The sequence below is a fragment of the Gymnogyps californianus genome, chromosome 6 (genome assembly GCF_018139145.2).
Source record: "Gymnogyps californianus isolate 813 chromosome 6, ASM1813914v2, whole genome shotgun sequence".
NCBI classification, from domain to species: Eukaryota; Metazoa; Chordata; class Aves; order Accipitriformes; family Cathartidae; genus Gymnogyps; species Gymnogyps californianus.
The window spans coordinates 38,372,427-38,391,916 of NC_059476.1; the positions used below are offsets into that span (position 1 = coordinate 38,372,427).

At 57.8% G+C, this 19,490-nt stretch overlaps 2 protein-coding genes across 3 annotated transcripts; both read left to right on the plus strand.

The window, feature by feature from the left end:
- Nucleotides 1-1,102: 1,102 nt before the first annotated feature.
- ANAPC16 (anaphase promoting complex subunit 16) lies at nt 1,103-8,088 on the plus strand. Of its 2 annotated transcripts, none has more exons than XM_050898934.1 (4): nt 1,103-1,161; nt 2,918-3,075; nt 5,277-5,351; nt 7,235-8,088. In XM_050898934.1, the coding sequence occupies exons 1-4, from the start codon at nt 1,106-1,108 to the stop codon at nt 7,348-7,350; spliced, it is 405 nt and encodes a 134-aa protein (XP_050754891.1). In that variant the 5' UTR covers nt 1,103-1,105; the 3' UTR covers nt 7,351-8,088. The 2 variants fall into 2 exon arrangements, with proteins under 2 accessions (XP_050754891.1, XP_050754892.1); XM_050898935.1 differs by lacking the exon at nt 1,103-1,161 and adding an exon at nt 1,598-1,776.
- A 5,880-nt stretch (nt 8,089-13,968) lies between these two features.
- Nucleotides 13,969-15,511, plus strand: DDIT4 (DNA damage inducible transcript 4). Its single transcript, XM_050898930.1, has 2 exons — nt 13,969-14,096; nt 14,352-15,511. Exons 1-2 carry the CDS (start codon nt 14,000-14,002, stop codon nt 14,825-14,827), a joined length of 573 nt encoding a protein of 190 aa, XP_050754887.1. The 5' UTR covers nt 13,969-13,999; the 3' UTR covers nt 14,828-15,511.
- Nucleotides 15,512-19,490: the final 3,979 nt, after the last annotated feature.

Consider the following 19,490-nt stretch of genomic DNA (forward strand, 5'->3'; position numbering starts at 1 on the left):
GCCGAGTTGAACTTTTTACGGCGGAGAACGTTTAATGGCGCAAAAAGCAAAGAACCGGCAGTCATCTGCCAGAGACTTCACATCTTCGGTACTTAAATCTCTGCGTCCGCTGAAATCGTTAATGTTGGATATCTCAGTTCGCCCTGTTTTTAAAACAGAAATTTCTGTTGCTCAGAAAACAAAGCCTCCACCAAAAAAATTCACCTTCTTCAGAAGGTTTACCTGTCCACTACAACAGAACCTGACAGGAAAAAATGAAGAGCTTGCCTTTGAAGATGCATTTATCCTAAGCTGCATTTATTATATAGAGTGACACGAGGTTCAGAAGGTTAATGCTTTTCCCTTCAATTAAATCCCCACCTTCTGAAATGACTTACAACCACCAGAACTGACATTTAAATAAAAAGGCATTCCTGCAGTTCAAGGAAAGAAGTGTGGATGTGAACCGTACGCAGAGGAAGACAGAATAAGCCATGAAAACACACACCGTTGTTGCGGGGTTTTTTGTTTCCACTCAGGCTTTTTTGTTTCCACTCAGGCTTTTTTTCCTCTTTTTTTTTTTTTTTTTAAATTGCAGGGCTGGTATCACAGTTACTTGATACAGGCCTTCTGAAAACTCCGGCGTGACCGTGCCCCACCACGCTAGCAAAGCCTGACGAGGGCCTCGGCTCGACACACACGCAGCAAGAGCGACGCTACCGCTGGCGTGCCCGTGAAGAGGATACAAAGCAGCTGGGGCCGCAGCCCCGGTGCAGGATTGGGCCAGGCTCCGGCGGGAGACGCAGGGTGAGCGGCAGCCAGGGCACAACAGCCCCGCCAGGCCTCACCACCACCGCCGCCGCCCACACCGAGCAAGCCTCTCCAGGGCGCTGAGGGCTGGGAACCGGCAGGCCCCTACGCTTTAAGGCACCGCCAGCTTTACAGCCCTGAAGAAGGCCCCGGGAGCCGCGGGATTTCCCACCCCAGCCCGCGGCCCTGCCAGGGGCGGCCGCTCGCCTCAGCCCCCGCGGGTTAACGGCCGCCGCAGCCGTTGCCAACGGTTACCGCCCCACCCCCGCCGGAAGCGGGAAGGAGCCGCGCGCGCCGCGCGCCCGCCCGCCCCAGCATGCACCGCGAGCGCGATCACGCGCGCCGCCTGCGCCAAGCCGTCCGGGCGCCCAGGTGAGGTTCGGAGAGGCCGGCGCGCCCCGGGAGCGGGAGGGAGGCGGCCCGGGAGGAGAAAGGCGCTCGGCTGAACCGGAGCGGGGGGGAGAGGCCGGCCCCGGGGGCCTCACTCACCGGGAAGCAGCTCGCTACGGAAGCCGGGGAGGGGCCATGGCGGGAGAGGGCGGGGAGGGGCGGAGCCTGGGAGGGCGTGGCGGAGGCGTCAGGGTTGGGGCGCGCGGCGCAGGCGCCGTGGCGCTGCCGAGGCTGCTGCCCCCCCTCCGGCGGGAGTATGGGCAGGAGGCACCGCGGCGCATGCGCAGTACTGGCAGCCCCACCGTCCGTTCCTCGTCGCGTCCGTCCCCCCCCAAGATGGCCGGCGCCTCAGGCCTGAGGCAATGGCGGTGGAGGTGCAGGCATCGTCCTGGCCTGCCGTCCCCCTCCTCTGCGTTTGCCTCTGCCTGTTTAAAATAAAAATCCTGCAGCTCTACCTAGGAATCCGCCAGGTTTGCGAGCCCCGGTCGGCATCGTTTCAGCGCAAAACGTCATCTCGCTTCCCTCACGAGCGGGGAGCCGGGCCCGCCCGGGTTTGTTGAGGAAGGTGTTGCTGGACGTATCGTAGCCATATTAAAGGTTTGTTTTATCCAGGCATTTGCCTTCGCAGCCCGTAAGCCCCCAGCCTCCTGCGAGCTGCTGTGCTGTTTTGTATTGCACGCAGTAAATGAAACAACCTTGAGCTTAGCTATGAATGAACATGCAATTCCTAATTGTGACAGCCTTTTAAAAACCCATTTTCTCCACTAAATCCGTGAGTGCTTTCCAGAGGCACTGTCTGCATAGCCTAAAGTGTCTGCAGAACTGTATTAAATAGGTAGGATAATAGAAATGTATTAAATGGGCAGGATAATTGGGAAGTGCTTATAAGTGGTTTGGAGGAGTAGCAAGTGCTGTCACAAGTGCCAAGTGACAGCTTTTTTACCATCAGAGAGGTATGTGACAAGTTTTAAGTACTCTGTCATGACAAACGTGCAGCCAATACCTCTTAAAAACAAGGCTGAGGAAAGGGTATGCAAGGGCTGATGCCGTACAGGCAGACGGATGCTCAGCCGCTGCTGGTTTAGGTCCAATGCAGCGTTCTAAAAGCAAAAGCGCATCTGGAGCAATGCAGAGAACAGTTGCTGCAAATTAGGCGCAGCGTGGCTTCGTGCAGGATACGGCACTGGAACTGGCAGTTCTGCGGGCTTCCAGGTTTTATGAGGCAGCAGGACTTTTTCTGTGTTTGTGCTCCTGGAAACAAGGCAAAAAAAAGGAAAAATAAAGTCTTTTTATGACCCTGGAGAGCGGGAAAAGCGCCAGGCAGCTGAAGGCCAGTGAATTCAGGCCAGCGACCTGTGCCAGGTTATTTTTATGCACGCTCCGATTGTCCCGCTGAATTCCCAGGCCCCCTTGTCCGAGGGGTCAGAGCGTGGGTTACCTTCAGTTTCTGGGTGCCACCGCGTGGTGCGACAGCTAATTGCACCCATCCCCGCAGCGGGCGCAGGCAGCGAGCGCAGGCAGCCTCTCCCACGCATGCAGGGCAGCCTCGAACCACCAGCGCTTTGAGGCTGCGGAGCCACAGAGCAGGGGCGGCAGCCCAAAGCTGTCCTCGCTGGCTCTTCCGGGACCTCGCCGCCTTCATCTGCCATCAGATACATGTGCGGTCACTGGCTTTGTGCCCTGGGAAACTCCGAGACGCCCTTCCTAACTCCGCTTTGCTCCCTTTTTGTTCTTCCAGGCTGGGACGGGGTGAAATGGCAGCCTCTTCCTCATCCTCTTCAGCCGGCGGAGTCAGCGGCAGCTCTGTAACAGGATCGGGGTTCAGCGTTTCGGACCTGGCGCCGCCCCGAAAAGCCCTCTTCACTTACCCCAAAGGAGCCGGGGAGATGCTGGAAGGTGATTGCTCCCACCCTTCTCCTTCCCCGCTCCTCCTGGTGCGCAGGCAGCCCTGCAAGGGAGTTGCCGAGCTTGGCGCCCCGCTGCCTTTTTGGACTTTAGCTGGCAAAAGCTGGAGGGAGGAAGGAAGCACCGGGGCTTGGGTAGGTCCCGAGCAACCCCGGCTCTCCCACCAGTTGTTCATGAGGAAGTGATTTTTCTGGCAGTCACCTGTTTTTCAGCTCCGTGACAACACTTCAGACGAGGAAGCGATCTACCTGAAAGGGAACATGACGGTGTTAATTGCTCATTGTTAGCTAATCCTTTGATGTCTGGCAGGAATTACTGTAAAGATAGCTGAGGCAGGAGTATTATTCTTGGCAAAACACGTTCTGGGGTTGGATTTGACTGGGCTAGTACAGGAGGCAGCTTGTATCCCTGCTGGCCAGGAAACGTAAGGCTTGCTTTTGCCCTCGACCCAAGTTAAAACCTTGCCGCAGAGGTCTGCGAGAGGATAAATCAGGACTAGACCTCTCTTTTAATCCTTCGAGGCTGAGCACTTTCCCCTTTTGGGCTCACTCTTGTCAGGGCGTTTCTCCAGGGCCGCCTGGAGAGGGTAAGGGCTCTGATCCAGCGTGGTGTCTTGCGTTTGGGTGCCCGAGCCCTGCCACTCGCTTCGTCGGGGTTGCCTGAAGGAGGACCCAGGCACGTCACAGCTGCACGTCCCTGCCCCTGCTGTGGGTGAGGGAGGAAGGGCAGGTCCTCCAGATGACAGGGTTAAGCCAGGGTCGGTCGGTCGGTCTGTCTGTCTGTCTGCTCCCGTTGAACTTCCTATGTCACCATGCCGTGCACTTGACTGTGTGAGCCTGAAGTTCATTGGGGTTGCCGGGACGAAGGCTCGGGTGGCCCTGCAGCTCAGAAGTGACACGGCAGCACAGGGCAGCTGGGAACTGATCGCTACGTCGTTTAAGGACTGTTTTTATTACACATTAGAGCCCATATGCCAGTCTATTGAAGTAATTATGACTAAAAGCTTGCTCATAGAACTTAACGAGCCCTCAAAACAAATTAAAATAATGAAGCACTTCGTGTTACCAAATAAGACAGGCAGCTGTTCCTCCTGAGAGCCACTCGGCAGGACAGCCAGGCTGGGGAGTCGCAGGAGAGGGAAGGGTATGTTTGGAAATAGCACAGTGCAGCACCAACACAGCATTTCAACAGCGTGTGAGAGGATGCTCTGAGCACGGCGAAACTCCAACTCTTCCCTCTTACCTGGGGTTCAGCTTTGGATTAGATTTTCCAGGGTCAGGGGTCTGTTTCTACCCTTAGTCTTTGAAATTGCTCCTGTTCTCGTTTTTATGGCATGGAGCTTTTAATTGGTTTTGCTTTGGGCTGACCTCTTTACCAGTAAGACGGCAGTTCGTCTGCTCTGGGTGGCAGCAACAACTAAACACTCTCCCTGTCGCAGGAAGCTTTAGGTTAGCTTTTTAATTTCTGAGGTAAAAGGTGATACACCCATTCTTTCATCAGGCAGGTACTAGTGGGGTAGCTGCATACCAGTTTCCTCTTCAAAAATCCCCACTAACTGACTGGTTTTTATTGTTACTTTATCATCTCGCTTGTTCTTAAATAAACCCTTAGGTATTTTGGGTCTTTTTAGAAGGAAGTAGTATAAACTATGTCAGTGCTTGGCACACAATTAGCTATGTATTCCAGACTGCTTTATTTCTCAGGCAGTTGTGTGATCAATTACTGACTTAGATGGCAAGATACACATTATTTGAAAGCCTTTATGCGGGGTTGTGATCTAAGCCTGTGGGAAATCATAAAGCATTATAAGGACACCAGTGTCTGAGCCCCGAGGGAATCGGAGACTGCCAAAATATTAGCTGGCTTCTCCTTAGCTTACCTTCTATTTCAAATGGACTAAAATTGCTTGACAGAGGGGATGTAACAGAGTATCAGCCAGGATGTCTCCCAGGTAGCACAGCCGTTCCCCAGTGGCACCGGGAGCCAGCCAAAGCCCCGTGCAGGATTTGAGCGCGGGGCCGTACGGGCCAGAAACCGGAGCGCTGCACGCTTGGCGCAGGGGAAAGTGTCGGAATGAGGCACGTGGGGAAACCCACACCTCGAACATAAAAATAGAAAGTCGGCAGCACTCGGTTAAGGCTGCTCAGTCTTAAAACTCTCAGATTAAACCACCTCCCTTTTTCTGTTTACAGATGGCTCCGAAAGATTCCTCTGTGAATCTGTCTTCAGCTATCAGGTTGCATCTACATTAAAGCAAGTGAAACACGGTAAGCACCAAAGCGCCATCTATTTTAACTGCGTGTTGATCGGGGAAGATGGCAGGGGAGCGCAGAGAAAAGGCTGACATGTTCTCGGGTGCCGACCACAAAAAAGCAGAATAGCCTTTTAAGTTGGCGAATTAATGCTAAGTCAGACCATCATTGAGTCCTTTTGCAAGCCCTATGCAAAGCGACGGGAACCCACACAGCCTGGGTGGGAACAGGCTGTGCCTTTCGAAGCTTGTTTTTCCATCGCTGTGTGCCGCGCTGCCTTCACGAGAGGTGAGGCCAGAAGAGGAGGTTATGGGCAGGAAACACCCACGCTCTGATCTTGGCCCAGCGCTGACTGTCTCTCTGGCCTCGGGCAAAGAGACACTTGATTCCACCTTTGTTTCTCTGCTGAGCCCTTGTGACACTGGCAGGGTCAAGCGAGGTTTCCAGAGGCGCTCGGGAGACGGACACGCAGGTGCCTGGCGTGGCGTGCGTGGCGTGGCGTGGCGTGGCGTGACGGGGCTGACTCCACTCCCTGCCTCCCCAGGAAAGAGCCTTACGTCTTGTTTGAACTTCTCCTTCCCTCCTGGGGCCTTCGCCCGCCACCCAGGTGCCTGTAACTGAACGATGGGCTTGACTGCGCGGCAGCTTTCGTTCTCAAGACCTTGGGCAGAGCTCAGCACCAGATCGCGTCTGCTGCTTGAGGGTCACATCCTTTCTGATCCCCGCCTCTTGGGTACTTCCACATGTTGTTGTCTCAGACCCGAGAGGTTTCCTGTCCTCCGCTGGCGAGGGTTGTCTGGAGGAGGTCTGGGGGCGTGCAGCAGCTTGCAAGGCCGTGATCCTGTGTTTCTGAAGCGAAAAGCAAAGCTGAACTTCAGAGCCATTGTTTCCACAGCTCTGGCGCTACTGTGGCTGTAGCTACCGGGGACTGCTGCACAGACTGGCACCCTGATAAGCACCAGCCTTTGAAACTGGTTTTTGGAGCACTCGTCGCCTCCCTGTAAGAAAGGGGAAAGGCTTAAAAAAAATCAAGGTCATCACTTTTTGGCTTGTTTGTTTGATGGTTCCCAAAAGCACTCGCTTGCAGGAGGTGGAGTGAGAAGAGTCCCTCTTAGAAGCACCCGCTGCTGCAGTCAGCATAAATCACGTACATTTTATGTTACGCCTCTTGCTAGTAAGTCGGCTCGTACTGGGCTGTTTTTCCAAGAGGCCGCTGCTCTCTTAAACTTCCAGCAGAGCCAAGAGAAGGGCTGTTCTCATCTCTCTACCACCGCAGCTAATTTAATTGAAAATGGAGCCTGCGTGCCCAACGCACAACCGGTTTTAAATAAAACTGAGAGGAACAAGTTGTCTTGGGGATCCCCAGGGAGGCAGCCCATCTCTCCGCGGGGACCTTCGTGTCATTAGCACGCTCTGATTGCGGAGCCTTTCTGCTACAGTCATCCAGGTCCTCCTCAAAGGACCTTCATTACAACGAGGAGTTCCTCCCGCTGCACCCAGCTCTACCGTGGGCTGACCAAGCTCTCGCTGAACTTCTCTGTTCTTTTGCACTATAAATATTTATGCTAAAGAAATGAGCTTCATCCTGTTTTTCACCCCCATACACTAATCGGCCTCGTGTTTCCCTGTTAGGACTTGAATTTACACGGCACGGGCAGGGATGGGTAAATACACATTCAGCGCCGGCCGGGGCAGAAAAGCCTGTCCCCGCTTTCTCCTGTGATCTGGCGAGGTCTCGCCGTTTGCATAGGGCGTCGTGTAGAGTGGGTTTGTATTCAAATCGGCTCGGTGGGTTTTGTTCTACTCCGTTCCCCCTTGACAGCTGGGAATTTGCATCTAATTGCAAGGTTTAATTGCGCTGTCATTGCAAACCGGAGTTACCTTTGAACTTCTCGCAGATCAACAAGTCGCACGGATGGAAAAACTAGCCGGTCTGGTGGAAGAGCTGGAGGCAGATGAGTGGAGGTACAAGCCAATAGAGCAGCTCCTGGGATTCACTCCCTCCTCGGGCTGAGCGTGGCTGGATCGCTGCTGTCAGGGAGCAGAAGAAAAACATTCTCTGGCCTGGCTTCAAAACACACCCCCATTTATCAGGACGCTGACAGCTGCATCGGCAGGACTGGGCTTTTTGGTTTTTTTTTTAAGTTGAGAGTGGGGATCCCCCATAAAGCTGCCAGTAAATGGAAATGACAGGATTCTTCAAGTCCTCTGCAGCGTTACAGGCTGGCAGGGCTCAGTTTCTGTAACTTAGAAGGTAGGATCAGTTTTACAGAACTCGGAGAATCACCTTATTGTTTCCAGAGGAGGGAAGACTTAACAGCGTGGTGGCGGGGGAAAGCAACCCAGTAACTCAGTCTGGCCTTTCCCCGGCGCGTGGCCGAAGGGCCGGCTGATCCGCGGGCTGGGAAGCCTGCATCTTTGCCGCTCAAGCCGGGCCTCTTTAGAGCAGAGGTACGACGCCCCGCCAGAAACGCTCTTCAGCCCTAGCCGTTGTTTTGGGGGATGAACAGGATGAGAACCGTCCCGAGTCGGTTGGGAGGGGGCAAGCGGCGACGCTTTCTCCAGAGGTAGCTCGTGTATCGCCGAAGCTGTTTTCTCTCCGTTGCTGTTTCTCTTGCGTCTGCACAGCGAGTGCTGGTAGGACACCGCTCTCTAATGCAGAAGCTGTATCTTTAATACCCCACACTCTTTTTCCTCTCTATTGTGTATTATTAGATTGCTCTGCGATAATAAAATAATTCTGTCCTTGAAACGGTTTATCTTTTCAAAGCGTGGTGCCGGGGGGTTCTGGTGAAAGAGACAGTCAGCTGTTTGGTAGGTAACAGGAGGTTTAATGAAACTCAGAGGCAGCTTGGCTGTTACGATGGTCAACTTAAGTTCGATTTAAAAAGAACCCTCTGAGAGGAACCAAACCACACTTGCTTTACACTCAAAAGTGGATTGATTTAAATCAGATTTGAATCCTGGTTTAACTCTGCCAGCAGAAAACCCTTATTTAAATCCATCCATTTTAATAATCTTGTTTTTCGTTTCTACTTCTCTTCTGTTCTTGAGGGGAACTGGATTTCCATTTTCTGGCATAACCATTTCAACATGTTAATTTTCCATTGATTAAAGCCTTAGCACCACGTTTTTGCTAGCCAGCAGGGGGATAGGCTCTGCGCTGTACTTAAGCAATTGTACAACTTAATGCTCCAGATGCCTAATTCTTCCATTTTCAACATCTTATTTTACGAGGTGATTTTATTTTTACTCACTATTTCAGTCCAGCCACATCTGGATTGAAACAGATTCATTTGAATCCATCCCCATCTTAGTTATATCACCAGCAATTTGTGTTAGCTGAAACTAAGGGGAAAAAGTTCTGCGTTCGTTTCTGTTTATAAATTAGTTCTAGTATCGGAGTCAGCTTTTCGTGATCCAGAGCCACACGCCGCCCAAAAGCCAGCCCCGATCTGCAGATGCAGCCCCAGATTCCAGCTCCGCACCCGTGGAAATTTCGCTCTACGGTTTCTGAAACCGTGTACGGGCGTTCTCACGTAAGGCTACGGCTCAGCTAAGACGCGTCCCACGCCGCCTCCCCCGTGCACGGCCCGGAAAACCTCCTCCCCGGTCCTGGAGGGCTGCCAGCCCCTGCTCTGCGGGGGCCTCCTGCGCAGTAAGCAGCTCCTCGGCCAGTATCGCTTTAAACGCGATGGCACTCGGTATTAAAACTCCATGCCAGATGGGGTTATTTTGAAAAGAAGGGAGCCTTTCAATCGTCAACTTGTTTGTTTGTTTTATATCATCTATTTTTAATCTTGCTTACTCCAGCCACCTAAACTTACCTTGGCCAAACTTGCCAAACACCCCCCCCCGTATCAAGACAAACACCGTGGGGTTTGGGAACGGAGCCGCGCGCCTTCTGCCGCCGACCACGCAGCAGCGCCCCGAGCCCCCCGTCGCTCGCGCCGCGTCCCACCCACTCGCCGACCCTACGTGCTGCAACCGGCGTAATCAGATGCAGAAAGAGCTTTTCCTTTTTACTGCTCGACGTGAAACTTTTCCACTCCGCCAGCCCTCTGGGGACGCCGGGCAATCGGCGCCTGCGGCTCTGCCGCCGGGATGCAGTGCTCAAGCATCGCCCAGATCTCCCCGCAAGCCCGGCGCGTGCCGAAGGGCCCGAAACACGGCGGGGCCAGATTTGCCCGGGGCACGCCCCCCCGCCTCCCATTCCTTGTTTTCCAGCCGTTTCTCTGCGGCATGCCGGGCTCGTGGCTGGACGGAGCAGGAGCAGGGAACGGCCCCGGCTCCATGCCGTACATAGCTTGTTTGTATGTGTGCCCAGCACCAAAATAGACACATGTGTGAGAGCCATTGAGAGGAAGTGAAAAGTTCACCCTGTACAGTACTACAAATGCAAAAACATGTTGTTGGCCGTTCCCTCCTCCCGCTCAGTAAACACTTTATGTAAGGCGGCGAAAACCGGCGGGATTTGCTGCACGGTAAAATAAAAAAAAAAAAAACAAAACCCAACCGTGCACTCCCCCTCCTCCAAACGCAGGTTTTCCCTGGCAGCTGGAAACTCCCCAGCTGCCCTATTTCTGCTTTGCAGATCTGTGGGGCAGAGCCGGCGGGAACTAGTCCTCCTCGGGGTTTTGAAGCACCGTTCCCCCGCCCGCCCCCGCCCAGCTCGGGGGGTCTCTGCTGCATCGCCGGGGGCTCGGCGAGCAGCTCGGGGGCGATTTGGAGGCTGCAGCTGGGAGCGGAGCGGCGGCGGCGGGGGGGGGAGAAGGGAACCCGTCAGCTGCGAGCAAAAGTTGATGCGGGGAGAGGAGGGAAAATAAATAAAAAAAAAAAAACCAAGCTGAACAAAGAGCCCCGTTCAGGGCTGCTGGTTGGTTTTCCTGTGGGTGCTCGCAGCAGAACGTTATGTACCGGCGCGCAAGCCTCGCTCGCGCCTCCCCTCCCCGGCTCCTCGCGCTGCTGGCCGCGGCCCCAGCGCCGGGGACGGCGCCAAGGCACGCGCTCGCCTTGCCGCCCGGCCAAAACACCCGGCCGAGGAGGGCCTCTCCCCACGCCGAGGATGCGGGAGTGTGGGGCAGCACCCCGGCAACCCCCCCCCCTCCACCCCCAAAACACCGGCTCCCGGCTTTTGCCTGGGACGGGGCAAAAGCGTCCAAGGGGAGATGAATTTCACAGCCTCCACCCTGCAAACGGCACGGTGCCGACCCGGCACTCGGCATCTCGGCTGCCAAAACCCGTCCGCCGTCCTCCTCGGCCGCACGTTCCTTGTTTCTCCGCCCGACTCCCGCACCGTCGCGGGCAGGCAGCCTGCCTGCAGCTGCTTGTTCCGGGGACGAGAGACGGGCCCGAAAGGTTTGGCTGCGGCGGAGACCTGCCCGGCCGGCGGCACGCCGGGACCTGCCGCGACCTGCCGCGGCGTCCCACCCAGCCCGCAGCCTTCAGCTCGCCTCTTAGAGCTGGCCACGGGCTCGGCGCGGTGGCGGAGGATGCGCGGGGGTCACCCCTCGTGTAGCCCGTCACCCCCTGCCACCACCGGGGACCCGGTGACCGAGGACGGGGCCAGAGAGGGTGCAAAGGACACCCACCCTGCAGGCACTTAGGGGACACCCCGAAAACGGCGGCCTCCCCCCAGCTCAGCCCTTTCGTTACATTCCCCACGTGAATGCTTGGACACGGAGGATCACGCCAGCCTCTGTGCCAACCCTAGCCGGCGATCGCCTGCCGAAATAATGTGTAAATCTACCTAAAAGCAGCTTTTTGGGCTACGGAGCTGCTGGGAACCGACGTGAAGACGGGGACTACACCATGGGCAGCGGCAGCTACCCCACGGGGCAGGAATTTGGCCCTCCCGGCATACGTGGGGCACGCTTTGTACCCGACGTGCGCCGAGGCACTCACTGAGCCACCCCCATTCCCCCCCCCTCCCCGTACATCTCCTCCCTTCCTCCTCCTCCTCCTCCTCCCCAGCCCCCTCTCCCTGCAGCCCTGCAAAACCGCTGAGCTCAGCACATCCCAGGCAGGGGCCCAGCCAGGACCCTCCCCAACGCCAGCCGCCCCCGCCGGCTCCCGCTTAACCCTTTGCAAAGCCGGCCAGGCTGGAAATCGGAGCGATCGAGCAAATCTCGTCACGGGGCGGGTGGAGGGGGAGGGTGTTGGGTCCCACAAGGCGCAGCCGGTCCAGAAAGTTTCATCCATCATCCTGAAGCCCCCGCTGCTCTCCCCAGAAAGGACGGCAGGTCGGGGGGGAAAGACACGCCGCTCGGCCACAAAAATCACGCTGGGTTTACGCCAGCAGCAGCCCCCGGGGAGGGGAAGCACAGGGCTTACTGACACTGTAGTTAAAACTTTGCTTTCTAGCCCCAAACCGTTTCTAGAGGCTCCGCTGCAGAAGAGCAGCCCAGGTCGCCGTCTCTTTTTTGGGAAGGAAAACGAGCTGCAAGCCCCGCGACGCCCTCCCCGCCCCCCCAGCAGAAGCGCGAGCGCGTAGCATCACGTTAGGATTATTTCATTTCGGAGATCAAAAATTACGTTTCGTTTTAAAACTTGCCGTCACACCCGAGGCTGCCTACTCCCCTGCCTACCAGGCGATGTTATGGCAAAGAAAGAAAAATATTTATGCTCGGCTTCAGAATTCAAGCTTATTTTTAGCAAGGCGCCTTCCCTGTGGTCCTTTACTTCTTTTTCGTTTATTTGCCGTTTTCCCCTGTTTTGACCCCAAAGCCAGCAGTTCCTCATCTATTTTCAGCCTCACCCAGCGAACGTTCATACCAATGACTTGGTGGTTGTGGGGAGAAAAAACCCACGAGCTAGATTTTGTTAAAAACAGGATCCCAAGCACCATCCAGCCGTTTCCGAGCGCGCGTGCGCGTATTTCGCTGTATTGCACGGCGAGCGCGCAAATATCGGTGTATATTTTTAACAGCTGGGGTTGGGGTTTGTTCATTTTTTGTCCCAAAAAGCAGAGCCCTGCATGCCAGGACTTGTTCCCAGCTCCCCGCGCATCCCCTCCGCCCCACTGCTCCCCAGGATGCTACCCGCTCCCCCGGCTTGGACCTCCGCTCCCGAAACGGCGACAGATTCAAGCCTCGCTTCTCCTTTGACCCCTAAAAAGCAATTTCCCACCGCTACAGCTGCTGGTGGGGTGCCTGGACCCTCCGCACCCGCTGCCCTGCAGCTCTCGGGTGGGAGACTTTGTCCCCGTCCCCCCCGCACCGCGGAGGTCACAGGCGGCAGGGGCGACGCTGGCACGGGGGGCCTGTCCCCCTCGCTCCCGGCCGGCGTTTGCTCTCTGCCATGTTTACCGCCAGGCTGTTATCAATCTCTGCTCAGGAAGGACAGTACCCAAGATAGCTCCTGGAGTGACTTCAGAGTGTGCTCAGCTCCTCCGATAAAGCCGCAGGCAGCGCGGCGGGAGGACAAACAAAGCCCTTTATCGCCAATTAATGGGCCTTCGGCTCCCCGCGCTCCTCGGGGTCTGGCTTCGGAAAGGTCACGTACGCAGGGGCAGGCACGCACGGACCTGCGGCGGCGGGACGCGCTTCCAGAGCAGAGGGCTCGGAGGAGGACGGCGCCTCACCCCCGTTTTACGGGACCGCTGGGGGAGGCAGATGGGGGTTACCCCCGGCCTGGCACTGAACAAAATCCCCCGTCCCCGCCTGGCCGTGCCCTGCTCTCGCCCCCTCAGCACCCTCCGATTTTTAACGCCTTTCACTCCAACAGCCCTTATTTTCTTCAGAAACCCGGACGACGCCGGCTAATGGGACCCTGGCACCCGGCACCCCGATCACCCGCAGCCCCTCCGGCCTCGGGCTCTTGGTCCGGTTTGTAACCCGACGCAGGGCAGCAGCCGACCGGAGCCAGCCGCCTCCCAGCACCTGAGCCGCCGCTGCCGCTCGCAGCAGGATCAGGCCCTGCCGGCGCTCGCCACCCAAACACCACCGGGAAGACAAGGGCGATCAGCGGGCACCTCAAAAACACCACCCGTGAAAACCCCCGCGGCCCCGTCACCCGCTGCCTGGTCTCGCGCCAGCCGGGGCGCGTTTCACGACCCGGAGAAGGGCTGGGGAACGGCGGGGACTGGGCACAAACCGGCGGCGGCATGCGTCCCCCTCGCCGCTGCTGTCCCCACCGGAACGCGTCCCCAGGCCAAGCGGCGAGGCCTGGGATGGGGTCTGGCCCTTGGGGGTGCCTGCGCTGAGGCCCAGGCCGGGCGCTGAGGTGGGGGCCGGGGTGAGGCCTAGGCCCAAGCCGGGACCTCAGGGGGTGGCCAGGGCTGAGGCCCAGGCCCTAGGGGGGGTGGTGGTGCCCGGAGGGGGTGAGGCCCAGGCCCGGAGGGGGTAGCAGGCGGCCGGGGAAGCCCGGCGGGCGCTGCCCAAAGCGGCAGGCGGATCGCACCGGCCCGGCCCTCCTGATGCAACCTCCGGCGCCGTTTGCAGGGCCCGGGCCGGGGCCGGAGCGGGGCCGAGCCGAGCGGAGCCGAGCGGGGCCGAGCGGGGGCGGGGCCTCCCGCTGTCACCGGGCAGGAGAGACGCCGCGGACGTGCCCCGCGCTCCCATTGGTGGGAGCGGGCCGGAGGGGCGGGGCCCCCCTTACCGCCCCTATATAAGCGGCCGGTGGGCGCCTGACGGAGCAGAGCGGGCGGCGGAGGCGGCGGCGCCATGCCCGGGCTGTGGGAGCGGCTGGCGGGCGGCGAGCGGGGCTGCCTGGAGAGCTCCGACTGCGAGTCGCTGGGCAGCGCCTCCGGCTCGGAGGGAGGTGAGTGGGGGTCCTCGAGGGGCCGGGGGGAGGTCGTGTCCCCCCGCCCCCCCCGGGGGTTCCTGAGGGACGGGGAGATGTCCCTGAGGGGCTGGGAGGTGCCTGAGGGCGCCAAGGCCCCGTGCCCCAGTTACGCCCCCCCAAACCCCAGGTTCCATGTCCCCCCCCTGCAACTGCTGGGACCCTGGCGTGCCCCCAGCCCACCCCTCCCCGCGGGCCCGGTGCTGATCTACCTCCCGTTGCCTTCCTCCGCAGACGCCGAGTACGCCGAGGGGGCCTCCCTGCCGGACCTGGACCTGCTGCACGACCCCGAGGACGAGCTGCTGTGCGCCAACCTGATGGACCTGGTCCAGGCCACGCTGGGCAGAGCCCCGCTGGGCGCCAAGCGCTGCTCCCGGCTCCTCATGCCGGCCCAGCTCCTGGCGCAGGTGAGGACGGAGCTGCTGCGCCTGGCCTGCAGCGAGCCCTGCGGGCTGCGCGGGGCCCTCCTCGACCTCTGCGTGGAGCACGGCAAGGCCTGCCACGACGTGGGGCACATCGCCGTGGACCCCGCCGTGGTGCCTACCTTCCAGCTCACCCTGGTGCTCCGGCTGGACTCCCGCCTCTGGCCCAAGATCCAGGGACTCTTCACCTCGGGGCCGGCTTTCACGCCGCTGAAGCTGAGCACGGGCTTCAGGGTCATCAAGAAGAAGCTGTACAGCTCCGAGCAGCTGCTCATAGAGGAGTGCTGACGGGCCGGCGCTGGAGAAGCGACTTACCCAAGTGCTTTGGAAGAGCCGGTTAGAGCGTGGCGGCTCCCGGCAGCCGCTGTAGTTTAGGTTAGGCTGGAGTAGGGCTGTAGGTGGAAGTAGTTTGGGCAGGCGGAGGTCCCCACGGGGTGCCTGCCCGTGCCGGGGCGTCCCTGACACGGAGCAGACCGGGACCCAGGCGGAGGTCGCTTCACACTGTCGATGATCGCGGCGACTGCGCTCCCAGATGCGGCAGCGGGGCTGCTGGGGGGGCAGGCGGTTGCCTTCTGTTGGCTGATTAATCATGGGGGGGTTGTTTTTTGGGGTTTTTTTTTTTTGTTGTTGTAACAAGGATTGTAATCAATGGGGTTTCTGGGGGAGGGTGCGTGTGGGAGTGAGTGATGGCTGGGCTGTAGGTCTGGATCAAAGACAAAACCCCACTGCCGGCACCTGGGCGGCTCCGCGGGGGCTCCCGGTGAGGTGGGGGGCCGAAATCGTGTTGCGTCTTTGATCACGAGAGGGGCGTGCGAGGTGACGGAGGGCAGGACCCCTTGCCGTGACATGCCGTGGGCGCTTCATTGGTTACAGTTTACACTCGTACACTTGATGTTCAAGTGCAAGACTTCCTATGCAATCGTGTTGGGGTGGGGTTTTTTTACTTTTCTAATAAAACTTGTCTTAATTGATCACCTGCTGTCTCCCTGTTGTCGCTCTGCTCTGGGGAGGGATGATGCAACTGCTCCCTGATGGTCCGAAATCCCCGCTGGCATCCTCGGGAAGCCTTTCCCTGGCGGGGCAGCCCCTGTGGTGGGAGCTGAAGGTTTTGGGAATGGCGGGGGGCGGAATCCTGCTGTGCCCGCTCCTAATTGCAGGCCATGGGGCTGTGACTCAGGGGGAGCTGAGTCAGGTGCCTGCCTGTCCCCGGGAGGAGCGCTTGGGCACCCCAGCAAGGGGCTACTGCTCCTCCACTGGGAGCTGTGGGTGAGGCGGGGGGGGATGTTTGGGCAGAAAACGAGGAGAATCAGCTAAAATTGGGAGGAGGGAGACGGGAGGGTCACACCTGCCAGGGGGAGAACTCCCCAGCTCCGAACACACTCTGCAAAAACTGAGACCAATTACCCAAGCCTGCAATTAGAGGCACTCAGAGAAAAGGCTTTCACTAAAGGGTAATTAAGCTGCTTGGCAAATGAAGAGCCCTTGGAAGGTGTGGGGGGATAAAACCAGCCTGAAAAAAAAAAAAAACAAACCAACATTTCCATTCAAATGCGAGTTTGTTCTGGCTCAGGCTTCTGTTGGTTTGTGGGTTTGGGGTTTTTTTTTTTCCCCCCTGTGGACAAACAGTGACTTTTTGATGAAAATTTTCACCAAAAAAGTTGCTTCTGGAAAGGACAACCCCCAACTGGAGTGTTGGGAGCCGAGGTTGCTCACCCGTGTAAACACCACCTAGGAGCAATCGCACCAGGCGGGTACAGCTGGAAACACGCCTTTACAAACCCACATTGTGCAAAGGGAGGGTTTTTTCCCCTAAAATTTTGGGGAGCGGGACGTTTCTCAAAGGGTCACGTGCCAGAGCATCATTCCCTCACTCCGCTCACGTGAGGGGCATCCCCCGTGCTGGGGCCAGGCAGCGCGGTGCCCTGCGGGGTCGGCCGGCAGCAAACCCCCATCAAACCAGGCCAGGAGCCGCTGAGGGGGGCTGGAAAGGAAACGCCAAACCCAAAGCTTTTTGGCAAAATCGCGAGAGGAGCGGGTTTTGGCACCGCCGGCACAGGGCGGAAACGGCGCGTTGCTCCCCGGCGGAGGCGAGAGATTTACGACGCGGTGACGGCAGCGACACCAGCAGCTCGGGCTGTGCCGTCATCCCTGCTGAGGCGTATCGTGTCTTGAAGCTATATATATATATATAGCCCCATAAATATATGTATTTTTATATATTGAGCTCCTAAGCACCCGGAGGGGATGGCCCCGTGTCTTGCCGAGCTGCCAGCAGCGGCGTGGCCCCCGTTCGTCCCCTGCCAGACTTTCTGAGGGTGGGCGAGGGACTCCGCAGCACTTTTTTTTCAATTATTATTACAAGGAATAATCAAGGCTTTGCAGAAAACGCCAAGAAAACGAAAAAAAAACCCCACCAAAACTCACAAAAGCAAACGCAGAGCGACAGGACAGCCTCTTTGCTGGGGGGAGGTGGGATGTGCCCAGCAAAACCCTCCGTGCAGGTCCATGTGCCCCTGGAACGCCCCATGGTCACAGCCCCAGCCACGAGGGATGGCAGGTGAAGCTTTGCTTCTATTTATAGCAAAGTGGCCTTTCCATGACAAATTTGGGGGGCATGTCAAGGTCCCTGGGGTTTGGCAGTTCCCTGGAAGGTGCTAGGAGCTTCCAGCGAGGCTGTATTTAGCCTCTCCTGGGACAGGGGGGCAGGCAGAGGGATATTTTGGGACCCGGGAGGTGGCGATGGGGTTATCTGTGACACCAGCATCAGCCCCGGGGGTCCCGGGTGCCATCACGGTGTCGGAGAAAGGGAGATTTTTGGGGCATCAGCAGCAATAAGGCAAACGAGGATTTAAATCCCCGGGTAACGCTAAACCTTCATGTTTTGCTGCCAAAAATGATGGTGGCGAGAAGCGGGGTCCCCTTCGCTCCTTACCTGCCGGAGGAGGATGCTCGTGGGGCACCTGCCTTCCCCTGCTGCCTCCCTTCCCCTGGCTGCTGCCCCAATTAAAAGCTTGGGTTAACGAGCTGCTGGGTGGGGAAGGCGCTAACGGGGAGCCCGAATCGCCCGCACCTTTGATGAGTGGGCAGGGACCAGCACACCAAAACACGGAGCATCTCCCATTGCTCTGGGCTGGGAATGACCCGAAATGCAGCAAAACCACCCCAAAAACTGGGGCAGGGATACACCTGATATTGCAGAATTTAAAAAAACTGGAGCAGGGTCTGTGCCGGTGGCACCGGGGGGGTTTTGCCCAGCGTCCGTGTTGGTCCATGCCGGACTCTCCCGGCTGGCGTGCCGCCGCAGGCATTGCGAGAGGCCAGTGGGGCTGACTCACCGCCGCTGCCGGGAATGCGGTGCTGAGGGGAAATGGCAGTGACGTGAGCCCTGGCCTCTGAGAGAGGGGGAAAAAAGGGAAAAGGGGGAAAGAAGAAAAAAAAAAACCCAACCCCTGACCCTCCAGCCCTTTGGCGTGTGGGGCTGGGGAGGAGGAGGAGGAGGGGAGGGCCGGCGGGGTGAAGCCTGCCCCGGGCACTGCAGGAAAAGCCTTTTGCTGCCCCGGGGAGGAGGGATTTAGGAAAGAGAGACCCGTTTGGGAGCACAGACGCCAAATCCGACCCCAGGGGAAGGGGGTCCCCTCCATTTCAGGGCAGCAGCCGGCAGTTTCTGAGCCGCCGCCGTCGGGAAGCGGGTCCAAGCCAGCATTCCACCCAGGACAAAGGCAGCCCGAGCCCTCCTGCCTGCTGCTCTCCCCTGTCCACAGGGCACCTTAAAACGCCGGGATGATGCTGCTGGGATGGTGGCATTCTGGGATGAGAATAAAGCATCCCCCAAAAGAGCTCAGCCGAGGATACAGGGGACCCGGCTAACAGCAGTGCTTCAGTCACAGGGGAGGACGGCAAGGTCCCCCCCGCCGGCACGAGGCATCCTGCTGGGAGCATCCCAGTGGAACCAGTTTGAAGCGAAGACGTCCTGCCGAGTGGTCGCCGTCACCTTGCCGGGACCCACGGCTAACTCGGGGGGCACCACCTCCTCTCCATCTTCTCCCCGTCCTTCCCTCTCCCACGGCGGGGAGGCCCCCGCAGCCTCCCGCAGCGCCGGAGCTCTCAGCCGCTGCAGCTTGCCGGGACGGCAAAGAGGCCGAATTTCATTTACCGAACGCCTGCGCGGGTGCGAGGAGGGCGGCGTGAAGGAGGAGCTGAAAAACGGGAGCTGGCTGGGGCAAGGACCCGCAGGACACCAACGCAGCTGGAGCCTTTCACGTTATAAACATTTATTTATAGATGTACAATTGTATATTTAATTCTAAATCGAGAGATACAGCCTCCGTGAGCATCCGTTAGGATTTGCGCCTTCTCGCTCGTTATTATCCGTGGGTACCTACTTGGAAAAAAAAAATAAGCAGAAGGTTTTGGCGGGCAGGCTCTGGGCAATGTTGTGCGAGGCATTCGGCACCTTCCGCAAACGTGATTTTCGTTTAACCCCCTGCCCATGATCTCTTCCTGCCGGCTAGCCTGTGCCTCTACTCAGAGCTGTTTCCAAACGCAATTGGAAATTCCACCCAATTCCTTCCAAAGGTGGAGGAATCATTTAAAAAAAAAAAAAAAAAAAAAAAAATCAGGTCCAAGTCCTGGTGGCTGTGGGATAATAAGGCTTGCAGGTAACGGGAGGGCCGATATTTTGCAAAATAAATAAATAGCTAGAAGACAGAGCACGTGGATTCCTGACGACAAAGAAATAAAACCACCTTTCCTCCCACCTCTTCCAGCCCCTGCCACCCCACCCGGGAGCCGCCGCGCTTTCGGTTCATTCCCCCGAGGGTGTCGGGGACGGTTCTCACTGGAAATGTCTTCAGACAAAAATGAATGCAGAGTACAAAAAAAAACAAAAACAAAAAAAACCCCAAAAAATCCAGTTTATTCCACGGAAGGTAGCTTGGCTCGTGCCGGCTTT

Excerpts from the sequence above, each read along its gene's own strand:
- DDIT4 (XM_050898930.1), top strand. The coding sequence starts at position 14,000 with ATGCCCGGGCTGTGGGAGCGGCTGGCGGGCGGCGAGCGGGGCTGCCTG. Across the intron at positions 14,097-14,351 it reads CGCCTCCGGCTCGGAGGGAG|ACGCCGAGTACGCCGAGGGG; the intron begins GTGAGTGGGGGT and ends CTTCCTCCGCAG.
- ANAPC16 (XM_050898934.1), top strand. The coding sequence starts at position 1,106 with ATGCACCGCGAGCGCGATCACGCGCGCCGCCTGCGCCAAGCCGTCCGG. Across the intron at positions 1,162-2,917 it reads CAAGCCGTCCGGGCGCCCAG|GCTGGGACGGGGTGAAATGG; the intron begins GTGAGGTTCGGA and ends TTGTTCTTCCAG. Across the intron at positions 3,076-5,276 it reads AGCCGGGGAGATGCTGGAAG|ATGGCTCCGAAAGATTCCTC; the intron begins GTGATTGCTCCC and ends TTCTGTTTACAG.